The sequence below is a fragment of the Microcebus murinus genome, chromosome 12 (assembly GCF_040939455.1).
Source record: "Microcebus murinus isolate Inina chromosome 12, M.murinus_Inina_mat1.0, whole genome shotgun sequence".
In the NCBI taxonomy this organism is placed as follows: domain Eukaryota; kingdom Metazoa; phylum Chordata; class Mammalia; order Primates; family Cheirogaleidae; genus Microcebus; species Microcebus murinus.
This window is the reverse complement of record NC_134115.1, coordinates 9522402-9541067: the sequence shown is the minus strand read 5'-3', so window position 1 is coordinate 9541067 and position 18666 is coordinate 9522402. Positions and strand designations below refer to the sequence as shown.

The window sequence follows — 18666 nt, the reverse complement described above, 5'->3', positions numbered from 1 at the left end:
CATCATTCACATTAGCTGAAAGAGTGGAAACAACCTGTGTACACCAACAGATAAAGAAAATGTGCTTTATTCATACAGTGGAATAGCATTCAACCATAAAACACAGTGCAGTTCTCACACATGCTACAATGTGATTGTATCTTGAAAACACTAAACCTGCTCGTGCTAAGCTGACTGCAGCCCCAAGGCATGGGGCTCTCTGCAGGGCCACAAGGCTCCACCAAGCCTGCAGCCAGTTCAGCTTCTTCCATTCCCCATTGTGCTGTTTCCTCTTGCTTCCACAGGACTTGATCCCTAATAAACATCTTTTACCCCAAACTGTCCTGGAGAACTCAACCAGTAACAAACCCCAAGTGACTCTGGTCAACACCAGCATGGAAATTGGTGATGCAAATTATTTTTCTGAAACAGAATGCCAGCTGCCTTCTCTTCTCACCTCTCCACATGCGCACACCTGTGTGTGCACATGCACACTCACACACACACTCCATCATGCCTGGCGGCTCTGAATTCTCCCCTCCCCTGGACCACCTTCATACATGATTCCACATCTTTGAGTCTCTAAGGTCTTCTCTCTGGGTTGCATTTTCTGTGACTGGCAAACACCTGCTCACCCTTGGAGTCCCAGCCCACTCACACCCATTCTGTTGTCTTCTAGTCCTCCAGATTCAGCACTGCCCCCCTCAGGCTCCCAAGTACCCTACATTCACCCTGGCAGTGGAGTTAGCCATTGAAGTGTGTCCCTTCTGCAACATGAGCCCAAGAGCAGGGCTGTGTCCTGCTCATCCCAGGGAAGGACTAGGGGGCGGGAAGCTGGGATCTGAAGTCACAGAGACCTAGGTTCAGATCCTGGGCTTTTCCAGTTATGTGGTATGTGACCTCGGGCAAGTCATTTACCTCATTGTGCCTGAGTTTCCTGATCTATAAAATGAGAACAGTGGTACTTGCCTTGTAACATGTGTGTGAGGCTTAAGAGAGATAGTGAACATTCATAAAGTGCTTAGCATAGGGCTTGGAGCAGCTTAAATTCTCAAGAAGAATTTTGGGGTCTTTACTACTATCATCATTACCGTGTCTGAACTCCCAAGACCTAGCACAGAGGAGAGGTTTATAGAATGAATGACATTTGGGCCAAAGATCCTTCGATGTCATACAGCATGGACTCGTGGGGAATGCCACGTGATTTACCGCGCATGCAGCTGATGGGGAGATAGTTGTGCCCTTCAGCCAGTCAGGGGCAGAGAGGAAACAGGATTCCAGGAGGAGCAGGGAATCATGTGGGCAGGCAGAGCTCTCCAGGGAACAGCAAGGAAGGAGAGGCTGAGCTGCCAAAGCGACCACATGAAGGTCAGATTTGAGCCTGGGCATTGTGTGCACCAGGACCCTGCCAGCCTTCACCTGGGATCTGGGGAGCCTTTGCTTACAAAAACAGAGCATGTTGCCTGGGAGGACGTCACTTGCCTTTGTCCCGGGTCCCTAGTTAAATCCATTTCTTCTAGATGGGGCCACTGTGCTCATTCACTGACATCCCCAAGGCCTTGTTCCTGCCACCTCTGCCAAGACTGCCTCCATTCTCCTGTGCATTCCCTCCTCCTCGTGTGCGGGGGCACACATCCAGAGAGTGGTGCATGGTGGGGCCAGCCTGGTCTGCAGCACCTGAGCCCTGACCCCTGTGGGACCTTGGCTGGAGTCCCTGATGTAGGCCAGGAGACTCTCTAGGCCTTGTCAAAGTGCCTGTCATCCTGGAGCTGACATTCTAGGGGGAGACAAACAGCATGAAGAGGACAGGGAGGGGCCACTCTTAAGAGTGTGGGGCCTTGGAGGTGGCTGGATGATTTAGCTTTGACTCTGGGAGGGTTTTGAGCAGAGGGGGAATGTGACCTGACTTGGGCCTAAGGGACCCCTTGGCTGCCCTGCCATGAGAAAACAGACTGGGGGGACAGGGAGGCAGGGAGAGTAGTGAGGAGGTGACTACAACAGTCCAGGCAGAGTTGACAGGGCTCTGGCCAGGGAGGGGATGTGGGGAAGGCTGGAGGCTCTCATGCCAGCTGTGTGTGGAAGCAAGGCAGACAGCCTTTGCCGACAGATCAGATGGGTGACAGGGCGGGAAGTCAAGAGTGATGCCAAGGGTTTGGCCCTGACCCTGTTTCCTCATCTGTAAAACACAATTACAGATAGCACAATTTCTACCCCTCAGGGTTTTGTGAGGGTACCTGGCAATGTTGGGAACCCAGACAGAGCTCAACAAGGGGTGACCCATCATCTGCTGCCAGGAAGGATCAACCTGCTTCTCTTATCCTTGCAAGTCCTCTATTCCCTTGCCTTGGCCTAGCCAATTCCTGTGCATTCTCTGAGTCTCCTTCAGGTGTGACCTCCTCAGCAAAACCCTTCTTGATCCTCCCACCCCCCACCTGTCAGATATCATGGCTCCCATACTCCTCCTTCATGCCTCTAACCTTGATGGCCAGAGCTGTCCCTCCTGCCAGAAGGAAGCCCCAATGGTAGTGACAGACTGTCTGTTGCCAGCACTTAGGAGAGTACCTATCTGTCACTGAGTATGCCTAAGCCTTCCCTGTACCCTCCTACCTTCTCTCTGTCTCCAAGTTCAAAGCTCTGTGGTCAGTCTCTGCACCAGATTCCCGTGGCCTTTCCTCGTATGCCACAGGAAGGTGCAGGTGGGGCTGGGAGGTAAGTCAGGCCAGCCTAGGGCAGGTATGCGTGTTGCCCCTCAGGTTGTGTAATCTTGGGTAAGTCACCATGCAGCATCAGTCCCTCCCATGCCAAGTACTCACTCAAACCGGGCTTGCTCCTTTTTCTCCTTTTCCCTAGGACCTCTCCCATTGAGTGTGAACAATTTGCCCAGGGCTGATATGTTTTCTGAGAATGTGACTTTCAGTGCTAAAAGCAAGGACAGTCCCAGGCAAACCAGGACAGTTGATCATCCTACTCCTCCTACAGCTGAACTTATTAAAAATGAGTTTTTAATTTCACAAGCCAAAATATGACAGATTCTCCTCATACAAATAAAACATCAAACCACTGAAAGAATCAGGGCTCCCTGGGGCACTGGCCAATCCCAGGTCTGGGACATGGAGAGTACAAGATGATTTTGGAACAACTTGAGCCAGAAATCAAGGAAGTTCTAAAAAATTATGATGTTTTGAAAGGACATGGAGCCACTCTGGAGGAGCTCCCACTGGCCAAATCTGGTACCACGTGGGCATCAAAGCAAGTAAAGAGAGTAATGGATTGTAACCCACTGAGTAAAATAAGAATCCATGTATCCATAATGCTAATGAATGAATGAGAAGGGATAGCTTCCTTACAGCACAAAGACAACTCACAAATGAAGAACTAATGGAAACAGAAAAGCAACTAGTGTAGTAATAATTCATTCAGGCCACTAGTATCAATTGACGCTAAAACTAGTGGGTCAAAATTTGAGGATTAACAGGATATTTGCATGGTCGTAGTGTCTCCACCTACAACACTAGTTACAAAGAAAAACCCCAGCATTGATGAGAGGGATGCAAATCGACATCATGTGCTGCCCAAAGGGGTGCTTTGAGAACACAGTAACACCTCAATGACAGTACTGCCAAAAACACATGACCTAATCTACCCATGAGCATTCATCAGTGTGCATATCACTAGCCTGCACTCCTCAGAAAGGTCCAACCGAAGGAGACTAAGAATATCTACAACTTAATGTAACTAAATCCTGGATCCTGTAGCTCTCTCTACAGGACAGTGTTGGGTCCTAATGCAACTGGAATGTGGACTGTGCATTGGATAATAGTATCAGCACTCCGAGTGTTGTGATTTCTGTTGTTACAGTTTCTTCTAATTTGGTGTTGAGGTCTCTTTCTTCACAGTGGCCATAAGCCAAGATAGCCACTCTCTAAGAGAACCCTGACTGGGTGTGGGGGTAGTTACATTCTGACGTGTTTGTCAGATGAGATACAACCAGCATGTAAACTCAAAATATGTGAAATAAATTTATTATTCATAGGTCCCAGAGAGGTTAGGGGTGCCTAAGGGAGAGGAGACCAGCAGGTAGAGAGGGACAGGAGGGAGCAGGGGAAGAAGGGAAGGGAAGCAGCTGAGGAACGTGGGACTATGCCTGTATTAAGGTCTATGAATGTCATCTCTTTGTGGATTGGCTAGTTTAAAGAAAACAAGAGAGAAAGATGAATTTATTTACATGACAATTAGATGTCATCATGGTGGTCAGCAGCTGTGGGGTGTGTTGGATTTTGGGTCAACGAGATAAGGAACAATTGGGTTATATTGCAAACAACCACATAAGGAGGGGAAGTTTTTGTTTTGTTTTATCTAGGACAAAGGCGAAGGTACGCCTGGATTTCAAACACCTTAAGTCTGGACTAAAAATGGATGCCAAAGCAGCAACTGTATTAAACACATCCATGACACTGTACTTACAGAAATGCCTTTATTCTTAGGACATACACGCCGAAGCACTGAAGGGTCCCAAGAGAAACTGGGCTAAAGTTCCCTTTGAACCCTGGGCGCCCTTCGCTGGCCTGTTACTCTTTCGGTGTCTCCTGCAGCCCGTCTCATTTCCACCCACAGACGTTCACACAGTCCACGCATGACATCGTCTAGGTGTTTTTATCAGAAGTCATACACCGACACTTTAGGATGCGCTTCTCGCTCGCGGCGTCCTGGGTTCTCTTCGCCTCGCTCGTCTCACAGGCAGGAACTCAGTCCCGCCGCCGCCGCCTGGGGTGGGGGATGTTATCCCGGCAGTCGCGGGCCCACCTAGCTGCCCGGCTGCGGTACACACAGGAAGTGCGGGGCGCGGCGGCCGAGCAGTCCCCGGACTCGGTGCACGCAAGGTACCCGGACCGCGGTCACTCCACTGTCGCCCGGAGCACTGGAAGGCGCCAGTGCATCCGGCTGTAACGCTGGCGGCGCGGACCAATCACGGCCGGCAAGGGTGGGCGCGGGGCTCGACGGGCCTCGTAGTCAGCGCTACTCCCACAACTCCCCGGGCGGTGTCGGCGACGGCGAAGGCAAAGGCGGCTGAAGGCCCGCCCCCCGCGAAGCGCGGACCAATCGCGACCGGAGGCTGGGCGGGCGCGGGGCACGACGGGCTGTGTAGTCGGTGCGCGGGCTGGGACTCCAGCCCCCAGCGTGCCTCGCGCGCCCAGCGGGGAGGAGCAGTGCGGCGGCGCGGGCGGCCGTCGGGGCTGGGTAGCGGCGGTGGAGGCGGCGGTGGCTGAGGAGGGCCAGGCCTGCGGGAGCCTCGGTGGGAGCCGGCCCGGCGCTCGGCCACCATGTCGGCGCCGTCGGAGGAGGAGGAGTACGCGCGGCTGGTGATGGAGGCACAGCCCGAGTGGCTGCGCGCTGAGGTGAAGCGGCTCTCGCATGAGCTGGCGGAGACCACGCGCGAGAAGATCCAGGCGGCCGAGTACGGGCTGGCGGTGCTCGAGGAGAAGCACCAGCTCAAGCTGCAGTTCGAGGAGCTCGAAGTGGACTATGAAGCTATCCGCAGCGAGATGGAGCAGCTCAAGGAGGTGAGCCGTCGCGGCCCCGCGACCCCCGCCCGGCGCCGGGCCTGTGGGCGGTGTCCCTGGCACGGGGGGCGGCTAAGGTCAGCCCGCCCAGCTGGGGATGCCAGAGGTTGGGCCGCAGGGGCGGCGGGGGCGCGGACCGAGAGCTGGGGGCCCCGGGCAGGATGTGGGGGTGGGTCCTACCTCGGCTGACGGGCTGGTGCTTGGCCGCTGCTGTGGCTGCCCGCTTGCTTCTCTGTGGGCCTCAGCGGCCCGGGCAGGGCTGGGCTTCGTGAGAGCTGATGCTCTGCGGTGGTCGCTGCCCAGTGTGGGGCTAGAGTTGAGGCCTTGGATGCGGGTGACCCGCTGGGACAGACCGAGCATGGGCTTGGGTGCCCGCTGCTCTGTCATCTTCAGGCAAATCACTTCCCCTCTCTGGGCGCAGCTGCTTTCGACTTGTTTCTGCTTCCGTGAGTGCCTCTGAGGTGGGAAAAGGGCAGGGACAGAGGGCCTGAGGGAGTTGGAGCTCAGGGTTGCCGCTGGCTGAGGTCTCCCAGTATCCCCTCTCCAGGCCCAGTGCTCTGCCCTGATCGCCGTATTGCTCTCCCACCGGCTGGGATGAGTGGCTTTCTTGCCCACTTCCTGTTCTGCCCTCCCTTCCGGGCCTTTCTCCTAGCTGTGGTGGTCTGTGTTCCTCTTGGATGGCGACCTCAGTGGCCTGTGTCATTCCCATTGTGGGGAGAAGAGGTTAGACCAGGCTGGCGGAGAGCCTCTGGGAGGTGGGACGGCAGACAGTGGGAGACCTGGGTTGTCCTTCTTCTGGGATCATTTAAATACTAGTTTGTTTCTAGTTTGTTTGTCCCTAACTCCCCAGCCCTGTTGTGGAGGTTACACCCAGGTTTGGACCCTGGCCCTGCTGCTTGGTAGTGATGTAACTCTAGGTAGAAAAGGCCCTCCCTGAACCTTAATTCCCCCCTCTGCAAAATGGGGGTGCAGTATAGCCTGCCCAGAAAGGGTTGTTGTGGGGGTCATATATTTGGAAAGGCCTGGCATGGAGTCAACCATGTAGCTTGTCAGTTTCTGACAGGGTGCCTTCTTCCCCACCTTACTCTGTCCGACTATGTGGTCATTTGCCTCCCTGGGGAGAGCAGTAGGACCCCACTCCGTGATAGTGAAGAGGAAAGAATGAATCAACCCAAGCAGGTGCTTAAATCAATGCCTAGGCAGAGCAGGTGCTCAGTCAGCACCAGTAAATGGCTGACCATGCAAGCGGTAGCTAGGTCCTCCCATATCGCCTTCAGGACCTTGAGTCAGTTGTCTGTCAGCAGATGTTGGCACCTTCTCCAAGCCGAGTTCCACTGGTACTGCACAAGGGAGCTACAGTAGGGGTGAGATGTGGACCCTCCTGCAAAAGCTCCCCAAATTGGGTTTGGAGGGATGTGACAGAGAGGCTGGGGGCTGTGAGAATATGGAGCAGGAGTGCTGTCAGCCCTGTTTCTGACCACCCATGGTGGGCCTCACTCACTCCCTGCAGGCAGGCAGCACTATCTGTTAGAGTGCTGTTCCCTCTGTGCACAGAGAGGCAGCTCTCCTCCTCCCACGGAGTGCATCTTGAGCCCCGCCTGCACAGCCCCCACGGTCCCCTTCAGTGTTCACATTTTGGGTTTGGCAGTGTCTACTGTGAGAAGAGACTGTTGCTGACCTAAGTTTTCCCTACTCTGGGGCCTTTTGGTTGTCAGCTCTTTGCTATTGCAACACAAACGTTTTGGCACAATGAAGAGTCTTGGCTCAATTTTGTGGTGTGTATCTAGAGGGCAAGTCCCTAGCAGAATCGGGAAGAGGGTGTATCTGTAGGTGCTCTTTAGGCATCTGCTTGCTTGTTTATTGTCACCTTCTGGCTTCCCCATGTACTGGCCACATGGCCTTGGACAAATGGGTGCTCTGTTGCTGTTGAAACTAAAGTTTCCCCTTTATAAGATGGAATGAGAACATTTCTGCTCAAAGTTCCTAGCAAAGTCTAGAGCAGGGGTCTTCAAACTTTTTAAACAGGGGGCCAGTTCACTGTCCCTCAGACTGTTGGAGAGTGCGCACTGTGGGCCCGGGACGAGTTGGCTGCTAAGCAGGACTGGCAGTGGCTTCAAAAACACCCTGAGGGCCGGATAAATGTGCTAGGTGGCCCGCATGTGACCCATGGGCCGTAGTTTGAGGACGCCTAGTCTAAGAGGAACATGCATCAGAGTTTAAGTAGATGTTGCCAAAAATGTTGTACCAATTCACCCCCCCCAACAATATGCCTGTTCCTCACACCCATGCCAGCACAGGTGTTGTTAACCTATTTAATTTTGGCCAGTATTATAGTTGAAAATATTAACATTTAATTTAAAAAACCAAGACTTAAGAAGACAATAATTGTGGAGTTTTTTTCCTTATGTAGAAAGGTGAACCACCTTAACTGTTTTTAAAGTTTTCTTGAATTAAAGTGGGTTAAGTTACTAACAAATCATGCCGCAAATGGAGTTGCTTGTATTCTTACCCAGCGTTTATAGAATAGAGTTGTTGAGGGGAGGAAGCTGGCTGGCTGACCAAAGCTGAGAAAGGTCCCATGGTGGATTAGTGAGAGTCAGTGCTGGCCCTGCTGCCTTTCTCACTAGAGTAGGAGAGTCAGGAGGTCTTATCTGTGTCCTGCTGAGCTGTGGTGTCAGCTAAGGTCAGGACTTGGGAGGGTGCTCACTGGTCCATTTTGCCTAATCACTCTGCTGGTGATTTCGTGAGCCACATCTGTCCGAAGGCTCACTGTGCCATCTCCCTTTGCTCCCTGGCATGGTGGAAAAGAGAATTAGATGTATTCTGGTCAGCTGCGTGGTGTTCCTGGTCCTGAGTCGCTGTAGGACATCTTACTCTGTGCCTCAGCTGCAGTTACAAGGAGACAGGTATGCTGGGGTATGCACAGGCAGGGACTGTGAATGAGTGGGCTGAGCCTGCCACCCATGTGGTCCTTGTGGTCACGGGATGGTGAGGAGGGAGGTCTGGGAACAGTCTCTGCTCCACCTAAGCTCAGGCTCAGAGAACAGACCTGGTTGTCCTCACTGCCTTGCTGTGCCACCTTGGTGCCAAACTCTGGAGCGGCAATCATCCTTGTCTGTGAGGTGCACATGGGTGGAACTGGGTGTCAGGCTGGGCACAGCATCTGGCACATGGCAGGTGCTTCATGAGTGTTCTACGGACTGAGCCTTGGCAGCTCTCTCCCACCTCACTCAGACCTCTGTCTCCTCACTGCTGCACCTGCAGCCCCTCCCTGTCCCCATCCTTGTCCTTGTTCTCTCTCAAATGGCTCCTGTTGTTGCCTCCTGAGAGCTGCCCTGAGCATCATGCCCAGGCCCCCACAGCCTGACTGGGACTGCCCTTCCTTCTGGAGGTCCCACCCGCCCTTCATGCTTGAATGCTCCTCTCCAGGGAATTCCCCTGCCCCAACACCTTCTGGACTTGCCTGAGCCCCTGCGCACAGCACTTAGCAGCGGAGGAGGTAGAGGAGCTAGGAGGATTGGTAGAGGACCCTCCTCAAGGTCCATTGCTCAGACTCCTCTCTACAGAGTTACAGGGAGTAAGACCCATCCTCCTAGAGTGTTTGCTTCCAGAGCAGGAAAAGCTCTTGTCTCCATTAAAGTGTGTAGTAGATTCTCCTGCTCCTCTGATAACTCCTGAGAACATCCTTGTGTCCGTTTCGTGAGCAGAGAGCTGTTGGGGGCTGGGAGGCTCTGAGAAACCCAAGGGCCTTTTGAGGGGCTGAGGGTGGTGATATTCTGCTGTTGGCATGAAGAAGCCTGGCTAGGGTTGGAAGCGGGGGTCGTGTGAATCTATGGAGCACTGAAGGTGTTCCTAACCCCAGGGTCTGACAGTCAGGTGGGAGACTGAGGCAGCTATAGTCAGAGGCAGCTATAGTCAGAGGCAGCTATAGGCATCCAAAGATGATGAAATTGCACTCTTATTGTTTGGCAACTCCCTCTTCTCCTGGGCCTCCCTTTCCCACCTACAGAATGTAGAGCAGAAAGACATGAAGGAATTTGAGGGACTCTTCCACTTTTAAAAATGTCCAAAACTTCCACCCAATGCCTGGTGCTGTTTCCTCCAGCGGGGCCTGGATACTGGGCACCTGTATATCTCAATGATCCTGGAATTCAGCCAGGGAATCTGCCTGGCCTCAGGCATGCGGCTGGTATGCTCCAGGCCAGCCCTGCCAGCATGTGGAGGCGTGGCCCTAGCCACCTTCCACTGGATTGGAGGCAGGCACAGCTGTGATGGAGCAGCTTGTCTTTGGGGACACCAAGCGTGCTTAGAGGCTTAGCAGGTGGGGCCAGAAGAAGGCCATTCCCAGTGCACAGAGCCTCTGGGCCCTGGAAGAGCCTGGTGCCACCTGAGTGGGAGAGGAAGCTGACTGCATGTGGTGTCTGGCCCCATAGTTTCCATACTCTGACTCCACAGGGGGAGTGTGGACCCTGCCTGGGCCCTTAGAAGCAGTATGGCCCTGAACAAGCCATTCTGCCTGTTTGAGTCACAGTGGGTTAATAATGGTACCTGTCACCTCCTCCCAGTGCTGAGCACTCTGTGGGGTCTGGGAGAGTCATTGTCTTTCCCTTGGATCTGAGCATCTGGCCTTGGTAAGAGCCCTGGCCCAGATCCATGTGGGATTCCTGCTGGGCCTCCTCTGTCACTCAGAGACCCCTGCCCCTTTGATGGAGGAGATTGATTTCCTCCTTGTCTGTTGGGGGCAGCCCCCCTCAGCCAGACCTGCCTTTCCATGTATGTGGGCCAGATAAAGGGTATCATACACATCGGGGGAAAATAAAGATTTGGTTTCTTCTTAGACAATGCACGGCGTGTTTGAGGTGGTGGCGGCTGGTGGGCAGGGCTGGTCAGGACTGTGTAGGCTGGCTCTTATGGGCGAAGTGTCGGCCATAGTCCCCGTGTTGTCTAGTGTTCAGAGTGTGGTCCCCTAAGCCGACCCCTTAGAGCAAGAGAGGTCCCAGTTGGTGGTCTACCTGCCACCTAGGGATTAAACCCTGCCATCTCAGGCCAGGTTTGGCTCTGCTGTGGGAGGTAGACGGAGAGGTGGAGGCTGAGAGGCAGGCAGGTACCCCTTTGCACCCTAGAGCTTTGTGGGCTATCCAGGCTCAGGCAGATGATGGGATCTTCGGGGAGGACTGGAGAAATTATTATGTTTTAAAAATCATCAGATTCCTGCCAGAAGAAAAAAAAAAGAGAAAATTTAAAATATTAAAAAAAAAAATCATACATTCATTTCAGGCGGGAATATCAGAAAGTAGAGAGTACACTGTTGGCAGGACATAATGCATGGGGAGCCCTGGGTATTTCTGCCTGCCGGATGTTCTTCCTATGTGACTGTGTGAGATACCCAAGACAGGGTAAAGGGAAAAGACAGGGAAAAGGCATTGTTCATCTGTAACTTTTTTTAAAAGATAGTTTGTTACTACTCTTTGGGTTACAGAAAAGTAGGTTAGTGAATAAAGACACAAAGTTTTCTGTAGATCCAAAGGTTCTGTGGCACTTCCAACTCTTTTACTATCGTGTTAGCATATGAAGTAATTGTCACTGTTTGCTTTTTATAGTTTGCCTTTTTTAAAGGCAGGTTTTTGCATGGTTCCTCTAAAGGGCTTTACTAATTTTTAAAAGCTACCTTCTTTGTTGTAAGTTTTGGACATAACAAAAATTAGGAAGAGTGACAGGGTGAGCCTACATGGATGCATCCACAGTTTGTGGCTGTGGCCAGTCTTGTTTCTGTTCCTCAGTTCATCTTGTGCAAGTTATTTCTGTAAGTACAGCATTTGTTTTGCTGAGAAAATAAGGACTCTTAATCACAGTTGAATTTTCATGCCTAAAAAACTAACAGTAATTCTTTAATGTCATCTGTTGTCCAGTCAGTGTTTGGATTGCCCCAATTTGGCTCATAAATTTCATTTTACATTTGCTTTGTTCACATCAGGAGCTAAGCAGGGTCTGCATGTTGCATTTGGTTGAAGGCTGTGTCGTTTTAAAGATAGGGCCACAGGTGGCCTGTCCTGTAACCTCTTTCCCACCATGCTGGGATTAGCCCCTCCTGTCCCCCCATTCCCATGCTGTGGAGGGTGCTGGTTGGCAGAGATTCCCACTTTATCTTCCCCTGGTAGGCACCCAACTCTTTCCTTTTCTTTTTAAAAAACCTAACCAGGATGCCTCCTTCAGCTGATACATGCTTGGCTCTTGGATTGCAGCCGCATTGACACCTATTCCAGTTCATCCATTACGCCAGCCTTCACTGTATAACTCAGCACTCAGGTGCTACCTGAGGTAATGTTGTCATCTAGTGAATGTGTTCTGACTGACTTGTGTTCACACTCTCTAAACCAGAAGGGAGGAGCTATTACTGTCCCCATCCCACAGTGAGGTGTGCCAAGGTCAAAGTGAGGACTGCCCATACTATTACTAGCTGGGCAGCTGGCTCCACCATTCTTGGCTTGATTTCTGTGACCTAGAACTGGTCCCTCCCCTCTCTGGGCCTCAGTTTCCTTGTTAGGCCAGTGCATCACTGACACCCTGGTGGGTGGACCAGCTTCTCCCTCTAGCGACAACATCATGGTGGGCTTAGGACGCAGCTACTTGGGGGACATGTGTTGCTTTTTTCCAGGTCTCCCCTGGCCACTTTGCACTGTCCTTTCTCACAGCCCTGTGCCTCTCAGTACCACCCTCACACCTGCAACTGCAGGGTCCTGAGGCTGGTTAATGACCAGCTTGTCCATGAGCCTGAGGGATTCCCCAGGCGTCCTACAAATGTGACCTTGTAACATAATGGCATCTTATCATGGTTTAATTTGCATTTCCTTGTTCACCATCAAGACCAGGCCAGTTTTACTTCTCTTATAGTTCTGCTATCATAATTCTTTTTAAAATGTGAATCTGTTCCAGAATGATTGATATACGAGAGAACAATTTGAGCATAATGAGAATTTTGGATTTGCCTCTGTGCAATTTCATCCTCAAAAAACACTAGTAAACACAGAGCCCTGCCCCTAGCTGACCTGAGCCATGTGAGGAATACACAGGACACACACACCCACATCTGGTGGTACAGCTTCCCATCCTGTTTCAGAAAACCCACCTTCTGCCATCTCACTACAGTTTGCCAGCGGCCAGCCTTTGACTGCACACCCACTAGCAAACCTCAGCGCTTTGTTAAGATAAAGTGTCATGTGTATTGTAGTATTTATATGTTTTTAAACCATTTAACATGTAAAACTGTGCTGCCTTTTTGCCATTAATTTTTTTTTTTTTTTTTTGAGACAGAATCTCACTCTGTTGCCCTGGCTAGAGTGCAGTGGCACCATCACAGCTTACTGTAGCCTCAAACTCCTGGGGTCAAGGGATCCATCTACCTCAGCTGTTCAAATAGCAGGGACTACAGGCGCATGCCACCACATCCAACTAATTTATCATTATATTTTGAAAATAAACTACTTTAGAACAGTTTTAGAGTTACAGAAAATTTTCAAAGATAGCACACAGAGTTCCTAAATATCCCACACCTAGTTGCCCCTATTTTTTTTTTTGAGACACAGTCTTGCTTTGTTGCCCAGGCTAGAATGAGTGCTATGGCATCAGCCTAGCTCACAGCAACCTCAAACTCCTGGGCTCAAGCAATCCTACTGCCTCAGCCTCCTGAGTAGCTGGGACTACAGGCATGCACCACCATGCCCGGCTAATTTTTTCTATATATATTAGTTGGCCAATTAATTTCTTTCTATTTATAGTAGAGACAGGGTCTCACTCTTGCTCAGGCTGGTTTCAAACTCCTGACCTTGAGCAGTCCACCTGCCTTGGCCTCCCAGAGTGCTAGGATTACAGGTGTGAGCCACTGCGCCCGGCCTGCCCATATTATTAATATCATACATTAGTGTGGTACATTTGTTACAACTGATGAACCAATATCAAGGTATTATTATTAATATTTTACTCAGATTGCCTTAGTTTTTACCTAATGTCCTTTTTCATCCCAAGATCTCATCCAGAATATCATGTTACATTTAGTTGTCAATGTGTTCTTAGGCTCCTCCTGGCTGTGACGATTTCTCAAACTTCCCTTATTTTTGGTAACCTTAACAGTTTAAGAAAGATTGATCAGGTGTATTTTAGAATGTCCTTAATTGGACTTTGCTTGATGTTTTTCTCATGATTAGATTGGGGTTATCGGTTTTAGGGAGGAAGATCATAGAAATAAGATGCCGTTCTCATTGCATATTGGGGTACATACTGTCAACATGACATCGCTGTTACTGTTGACCTTAATCACCTGACTGAGGTAGTGTTTGTTATCAGGTTTCTCCACCTCAAGTTACTCTTTTCCCTCCTGTGCAAACTGTATCTTGGGAAGCAAGTCACTATGTGCAGCCCACACTTGAGTGGGGAGTTTGTTCCTTGAGGGCAGGGTATCTGTATAAATTATTTAGATTTTTTCTGCATGGGAGACTTATCCCTCCCCCCTTCCTTTAGTATATTGATTGATATAGATTCGTGAAAATTTATTTTATACATAGGGTTATAGTCCAAAACCTTATTTTCTTGTTTAAATTGTTCCAGCTTCAGCTCTTGAGAGGTCTTTCAGATGGCTTTCATGCCCCTTTGACATATCTTACCATTGTGACTTTTCATTTTCCTTTTTTTTTTCAAGCAATTTCCTACTTTCTGGCACTATAAGATGTTCCAGGATCATCTTGTATATTTTCTGCCCCAGCCCTAAAAATCAGCCATCCTGCCCAAGAAGCCCTGGTTCTTTTAATTGAGAAAGGTGTTAGAAAGCAAAATCTGGTTGCTAGGTGTGCTAGTTGCTTTTGAGGTATCTTGGATTCTAGGCTCTTTCATCTACAGAGCAAGGAGATATATGTGTTACTAACCCATGTACATACACACCTATAACTAAACCTGTATGTATATTCAGCCAAACATGAATTCATACTTGTGTCCAACTTTAACCCATTACCATGTGGATCATTCTTACCAGTCCCCTTATCTGTAACTCCCACACCAACAGTGCAGCACTTGGCTCCCACCATTTGCCATACAGTAACTTAATTGTCTTATTCCAGTCCACATGTACAGCAGTAACAGAATTGTTACCCTGGATCCCCATGGGAAACAACTTTATCAGCTAGAGGACAGTCCTTTTGTGTAGTTCCTTTTGCCTCTAGCCTTATAGACTTATTTCCAAAGTTATTTAAGTTAGTGCCTTATTACCCCATCCCCTTTAGTAAGGCTGTTTCATAAATTTGTAATACAGTTATATTTTGTCTGCATTCCATCCTGGATCTCCTGATTTCCTGAGTGATTCCTTAAAAATTCATATACATTAAGGTTGACTTTTTGCTCTGTGAGGTTATCTGAGTTTTGATAAGTGCGGTGTCATTTATCAACCATTACAATTACAGAATTGTTACAAATACAGAATTGTTTCATTGCCTTAAAAAAAAATCTCCTGTGCTTTACCTATTCAAACCCCATTCCCCATGAACCTCTGGCAAGCACTGATCTTCTAACCATCTCTATAGTTTTGCCTTTTCCAGAATGCTACGTAATTGGAATCATACAGTGTGTAGCCTTTTCAGACTGGCTTCTTTCACTTAGCATTATGCATTTGGGATTCACCCGTGGCTTAATAGCTCTTTTCTTTTTTTTTTTTTCAATCACAATAATACTGTATGGATATACCACAGTTTGTTTATCTATTCACCTATTAAAAGACATCTTGCTAACTCAGTTTTTGGCAATTATGAATAAAGCTGCAATAAACATTCATCAAGTTTTTGTGTAGACCTAAGTTTTCAAATCATTTGAGTAAATACCTAATAGTTTAATTGCCCAGTCATATGGTAAGACTGTTTAGCTTTGTAAGAAATTGCCAACTCTTCCAAAGTAGCTGTGTCATTTTGTATTCCTGCCAGCAACTAACAAGTATTCCTTTTGCTCCATATTCTTGCTAGTATTTGATTGTGTGGGTGTTCTAGATTTTGGCCATTTTAATAGGTGTTTAGTGTAATCTTATTTTGTTTAATTTGCAATGCCCAGATAATATATGATGTTGACCATCTTTTCATATTGCCATTTGTATGTCTTCTTTAATGAGATATCTGTTCTGATCTTTTGCTCATTTTTAAATTGGGTTGTTTATTTTCTTATTGTTGAGTTTTAAGAATCTTTGTATATTTTGGTTACAAGTCCTATTTTGCAAGAATTTCTCGTAGTCTGTGGCTTGTTTTTTTTTTGTTTTTTTTTGAGACAGAGTCTCACTTTGTTGCCCAGGCTAGAGTGAGTGCCGTGGCATCAGCCTGGCTCACAGCAACCTCAATCTCCGGGGCTCAACGATCCTACTGCCTCAGCCTCCCGAGTAGCTGGGACTACAGGCATGAGCCACCATGCCCGGCTAATTTTTTGTATATATATTTTTAGTTGGTCAATTAATTTATTTCTATTTTTGGTAGAGACGGGGTCTCGCTCAGGCTAGTTTCGAACTTCTGACCTTGAGCAATCCGCCCGCCTCAGCCTCCCAAAGTGCTAGGATTACAGGCGTGAGCCACCGCCGCGCCCGGCCTTGTGGCTTGTTTTTTCATTCTCTCAGCAGTGTCTTTGACAGAGCAGAAGTTTTTTATTTTGATGCCATTTTTGCTTTCATGGGTCATGCTTTTTGGTATTTATAACCTCTGTCACCAAACCCAAGGTCACATAGATTTTTTTTTTCTCCTATTTTTTTTCTAGTTTTCCAATTTTGATTTTTCCATTGAGTCTAAGGTCTATATCTAGATTCATTATTTTGCTTATGTCCAGTTGTTCTATCTCCATTTGTTGAAAAGACTATCTTGCTTAAATTGCCTTTGCTCCTTTATCAAAGATCAGTTGACTATATTTGTATAAATCTCTCTGGTCTCCCTATTCTGTTCCATTGAGCTTTGTGGTTATTCTTTTGCCAATACCCTGCTGTCTTGATTATGTGTTACAGTTTTTTATTAGGTTTCTATCTCTTTTTATGTATTACTGATGAATTTGTGTCTCTAAGTCATCTTTCCCTTAAGGTTTTGTTGTATGATTTTGCACTGCACATTGATTTTTAGAAATGCACATGTCATAGGAACCAGGGACTAAGTCTCCCTCTGCCTTCCCGACTAGGATTTGCTGGAGGCTCAGGTCATTAGCCCTGGACTGGCAGGCATGGTCTTGGTCACTGCTGACCAGTGATAGTCCTTCTTTTCTGTTTTTAATTTTAAGAAGAAGTAATAGAATATACATGGTTTTTGGAAAAAAACAAAACAAAACTCATCCAGTACAGTTGGTTAGATTCTTGATAAAGGATGACTATGATATTTCTCTTCTTCCAGTGTGTCTTTTTGTCGTTGTTTTTTAAGTCAGTCTACAGGACAAAGACTTCATGTAATTAACCGTCTATTTGAACTCAGCTCAGGGTTGACTCACTCCTGTAAACCAGCTGGGTGAGCTGCTTAACTTAACCATGTGTATTTTGACTGAGGCAGCAATTAAGGGAAGGGTCTTGAGGCAGCTACTGGTCAGATCTGGGTTTGAGTCCAACCCAGGCATTCACACAGGCAGGAGCTGGTGCTGGATCACTCCTGAAGTGTGACATACGGTCCTCCTTTGGGGTTTCAGATGCCTCCTCTCTGTCAGTGCCATTTCTACCCTTGCCAGGCTTCTGGGTAGCTGCTGCTACCACGACATCTGAAGCCCTTCCCTAGCCTGCTGGACCCCTTGGTCTAGCTCCTCATCCTCCAGCCCTTCCACTGGTCCTGAGGCTCCACTATACTCTGAGATAACCACCCTGACCTCTCTCCCCACACTTGCTTCTCTTCTTTGCTGGCTTTGGGACAGTTTTGCAGGAACGCACACATGGAGGCCATGCTGCATTAGGGTCTTCCGAGGCATGGTATCCCGTCCCACGTCTGAGCCTCCCTGATCAGGGTTACGGCTGTCATCTACCCAAACTCTCCTCTCCCTGTCCTCTGGCTGTGCCTCAGTTTCTAGTGTGGGCTGCTGTGTCTCCACCTGCACTGGCTAGAATGTAAAATGCCATCCTATTCTCAGGACTCACGAGGAAGTGAGGCTCAGAAAGGACATGCGTGGGCCCCCTCCTCACTCTCCTCAGGGCTGCTGCCCTCTGAGAAGTTACCTTTGTTTATAGTGACCTCAGCTTGTTTGCCACCTTCCTCACATGCTCCTTTTGGGACCCCATACAGCCCCACACTGTAGGATTTTGGGGGGGATTTGTGATGAAAATTTTTCCTTCTCCCTCCACCCTGAGGCACAGTCATTGCCTGTGGTTTGCATGGTGGCTGCTGCCACTGGAATCAGTGTTGCTACTGTTGTGGTTAGACTGGGATGTGGCCCAGGCATTCTCTACAAGAGGGTGTCGTGTATGAGTGTCACGTGACAGCATAGGAGGGAACTGCAGTCCCCCCTTTAGGCAGCCTGTCTGGGCCATGCATGCCAGGACCGGACACCGGGCTTGGACTGCCTCTTGGGACACAGTAAGTCCCAATATCCTTCAATCTGAGCACTAGGCTCTCACCTTGGAGTGTTGCAAGCCCTTTGCAGCAGGTGACTTGCAGGAGACTTTAGGCTAGACGTGTACCCAGGATGCCTATCACTCATCAGGCTTTCAGATGAGTGTCAAGACATTCTGAAGGGCACTGGCTCCTGCTCTTTCTTGCATCCTGGCTGCAGCACTGCCAACAAGCCTGTCCATCTTTTAGAACTTCTCTGGACAGATTGAGCATTTGTGTTGTCACAACCTGTGACTATCTTTCTCCTCCAGCTCCACTGTCTTAGTGCGTCCTGCAGCGGGAAGAACCCTGGGGATTGTAGAGAGACAGGCTAAGCTTGAGCTTCTCCTGCCACTTATCGACTGCAAGCCTTTCTGGCCCTTCCAAAACAGCTCTAATAAGGTGAAGAAATGTGTTGAGGGTTAGAGATGAAGTGAAAAGAAAACCTGGGCTGCTGCTGGCTCTCATAGTTTCCAGCCCAGCCTGGCCCAGGCTACTCTGCCTGCCGAGCTATCCTCCTATGGCCTGGAACAGATGTGAGCTGGACAGCTTCCCATCAGGGT

General features: G+C 49.1%; 1 protein-coding gene across 2 annotated transcripts in view; it reads left to right on the top strand.

The window, feature by feature from the left end:
* Positions 1–5156: 5156 nt before the first annotated feature.
* BICD2 (BICD cargo adaptor 2) overlaps positions 5157–18666 on the top strand; it is a 54353-nt gene continuing 40843 nt past the window's right edge. Inside the window, exon 1 of one of the 2 annotated variants that reach the window (XM_012747160.3) lies at positions 5157–5540. In XM_012747160.3, the coding sequence (XP_012602614.1) occupies positions 5301–5540 (240 nt within the window). In that variant the 5' untranslated portion in view covers positions 5157–5300. The remainder of the gene's footprint in view (positions 5541–18666) is intronic. The other variant, XM_012747161.2, reaches the window with a different exon arrangement.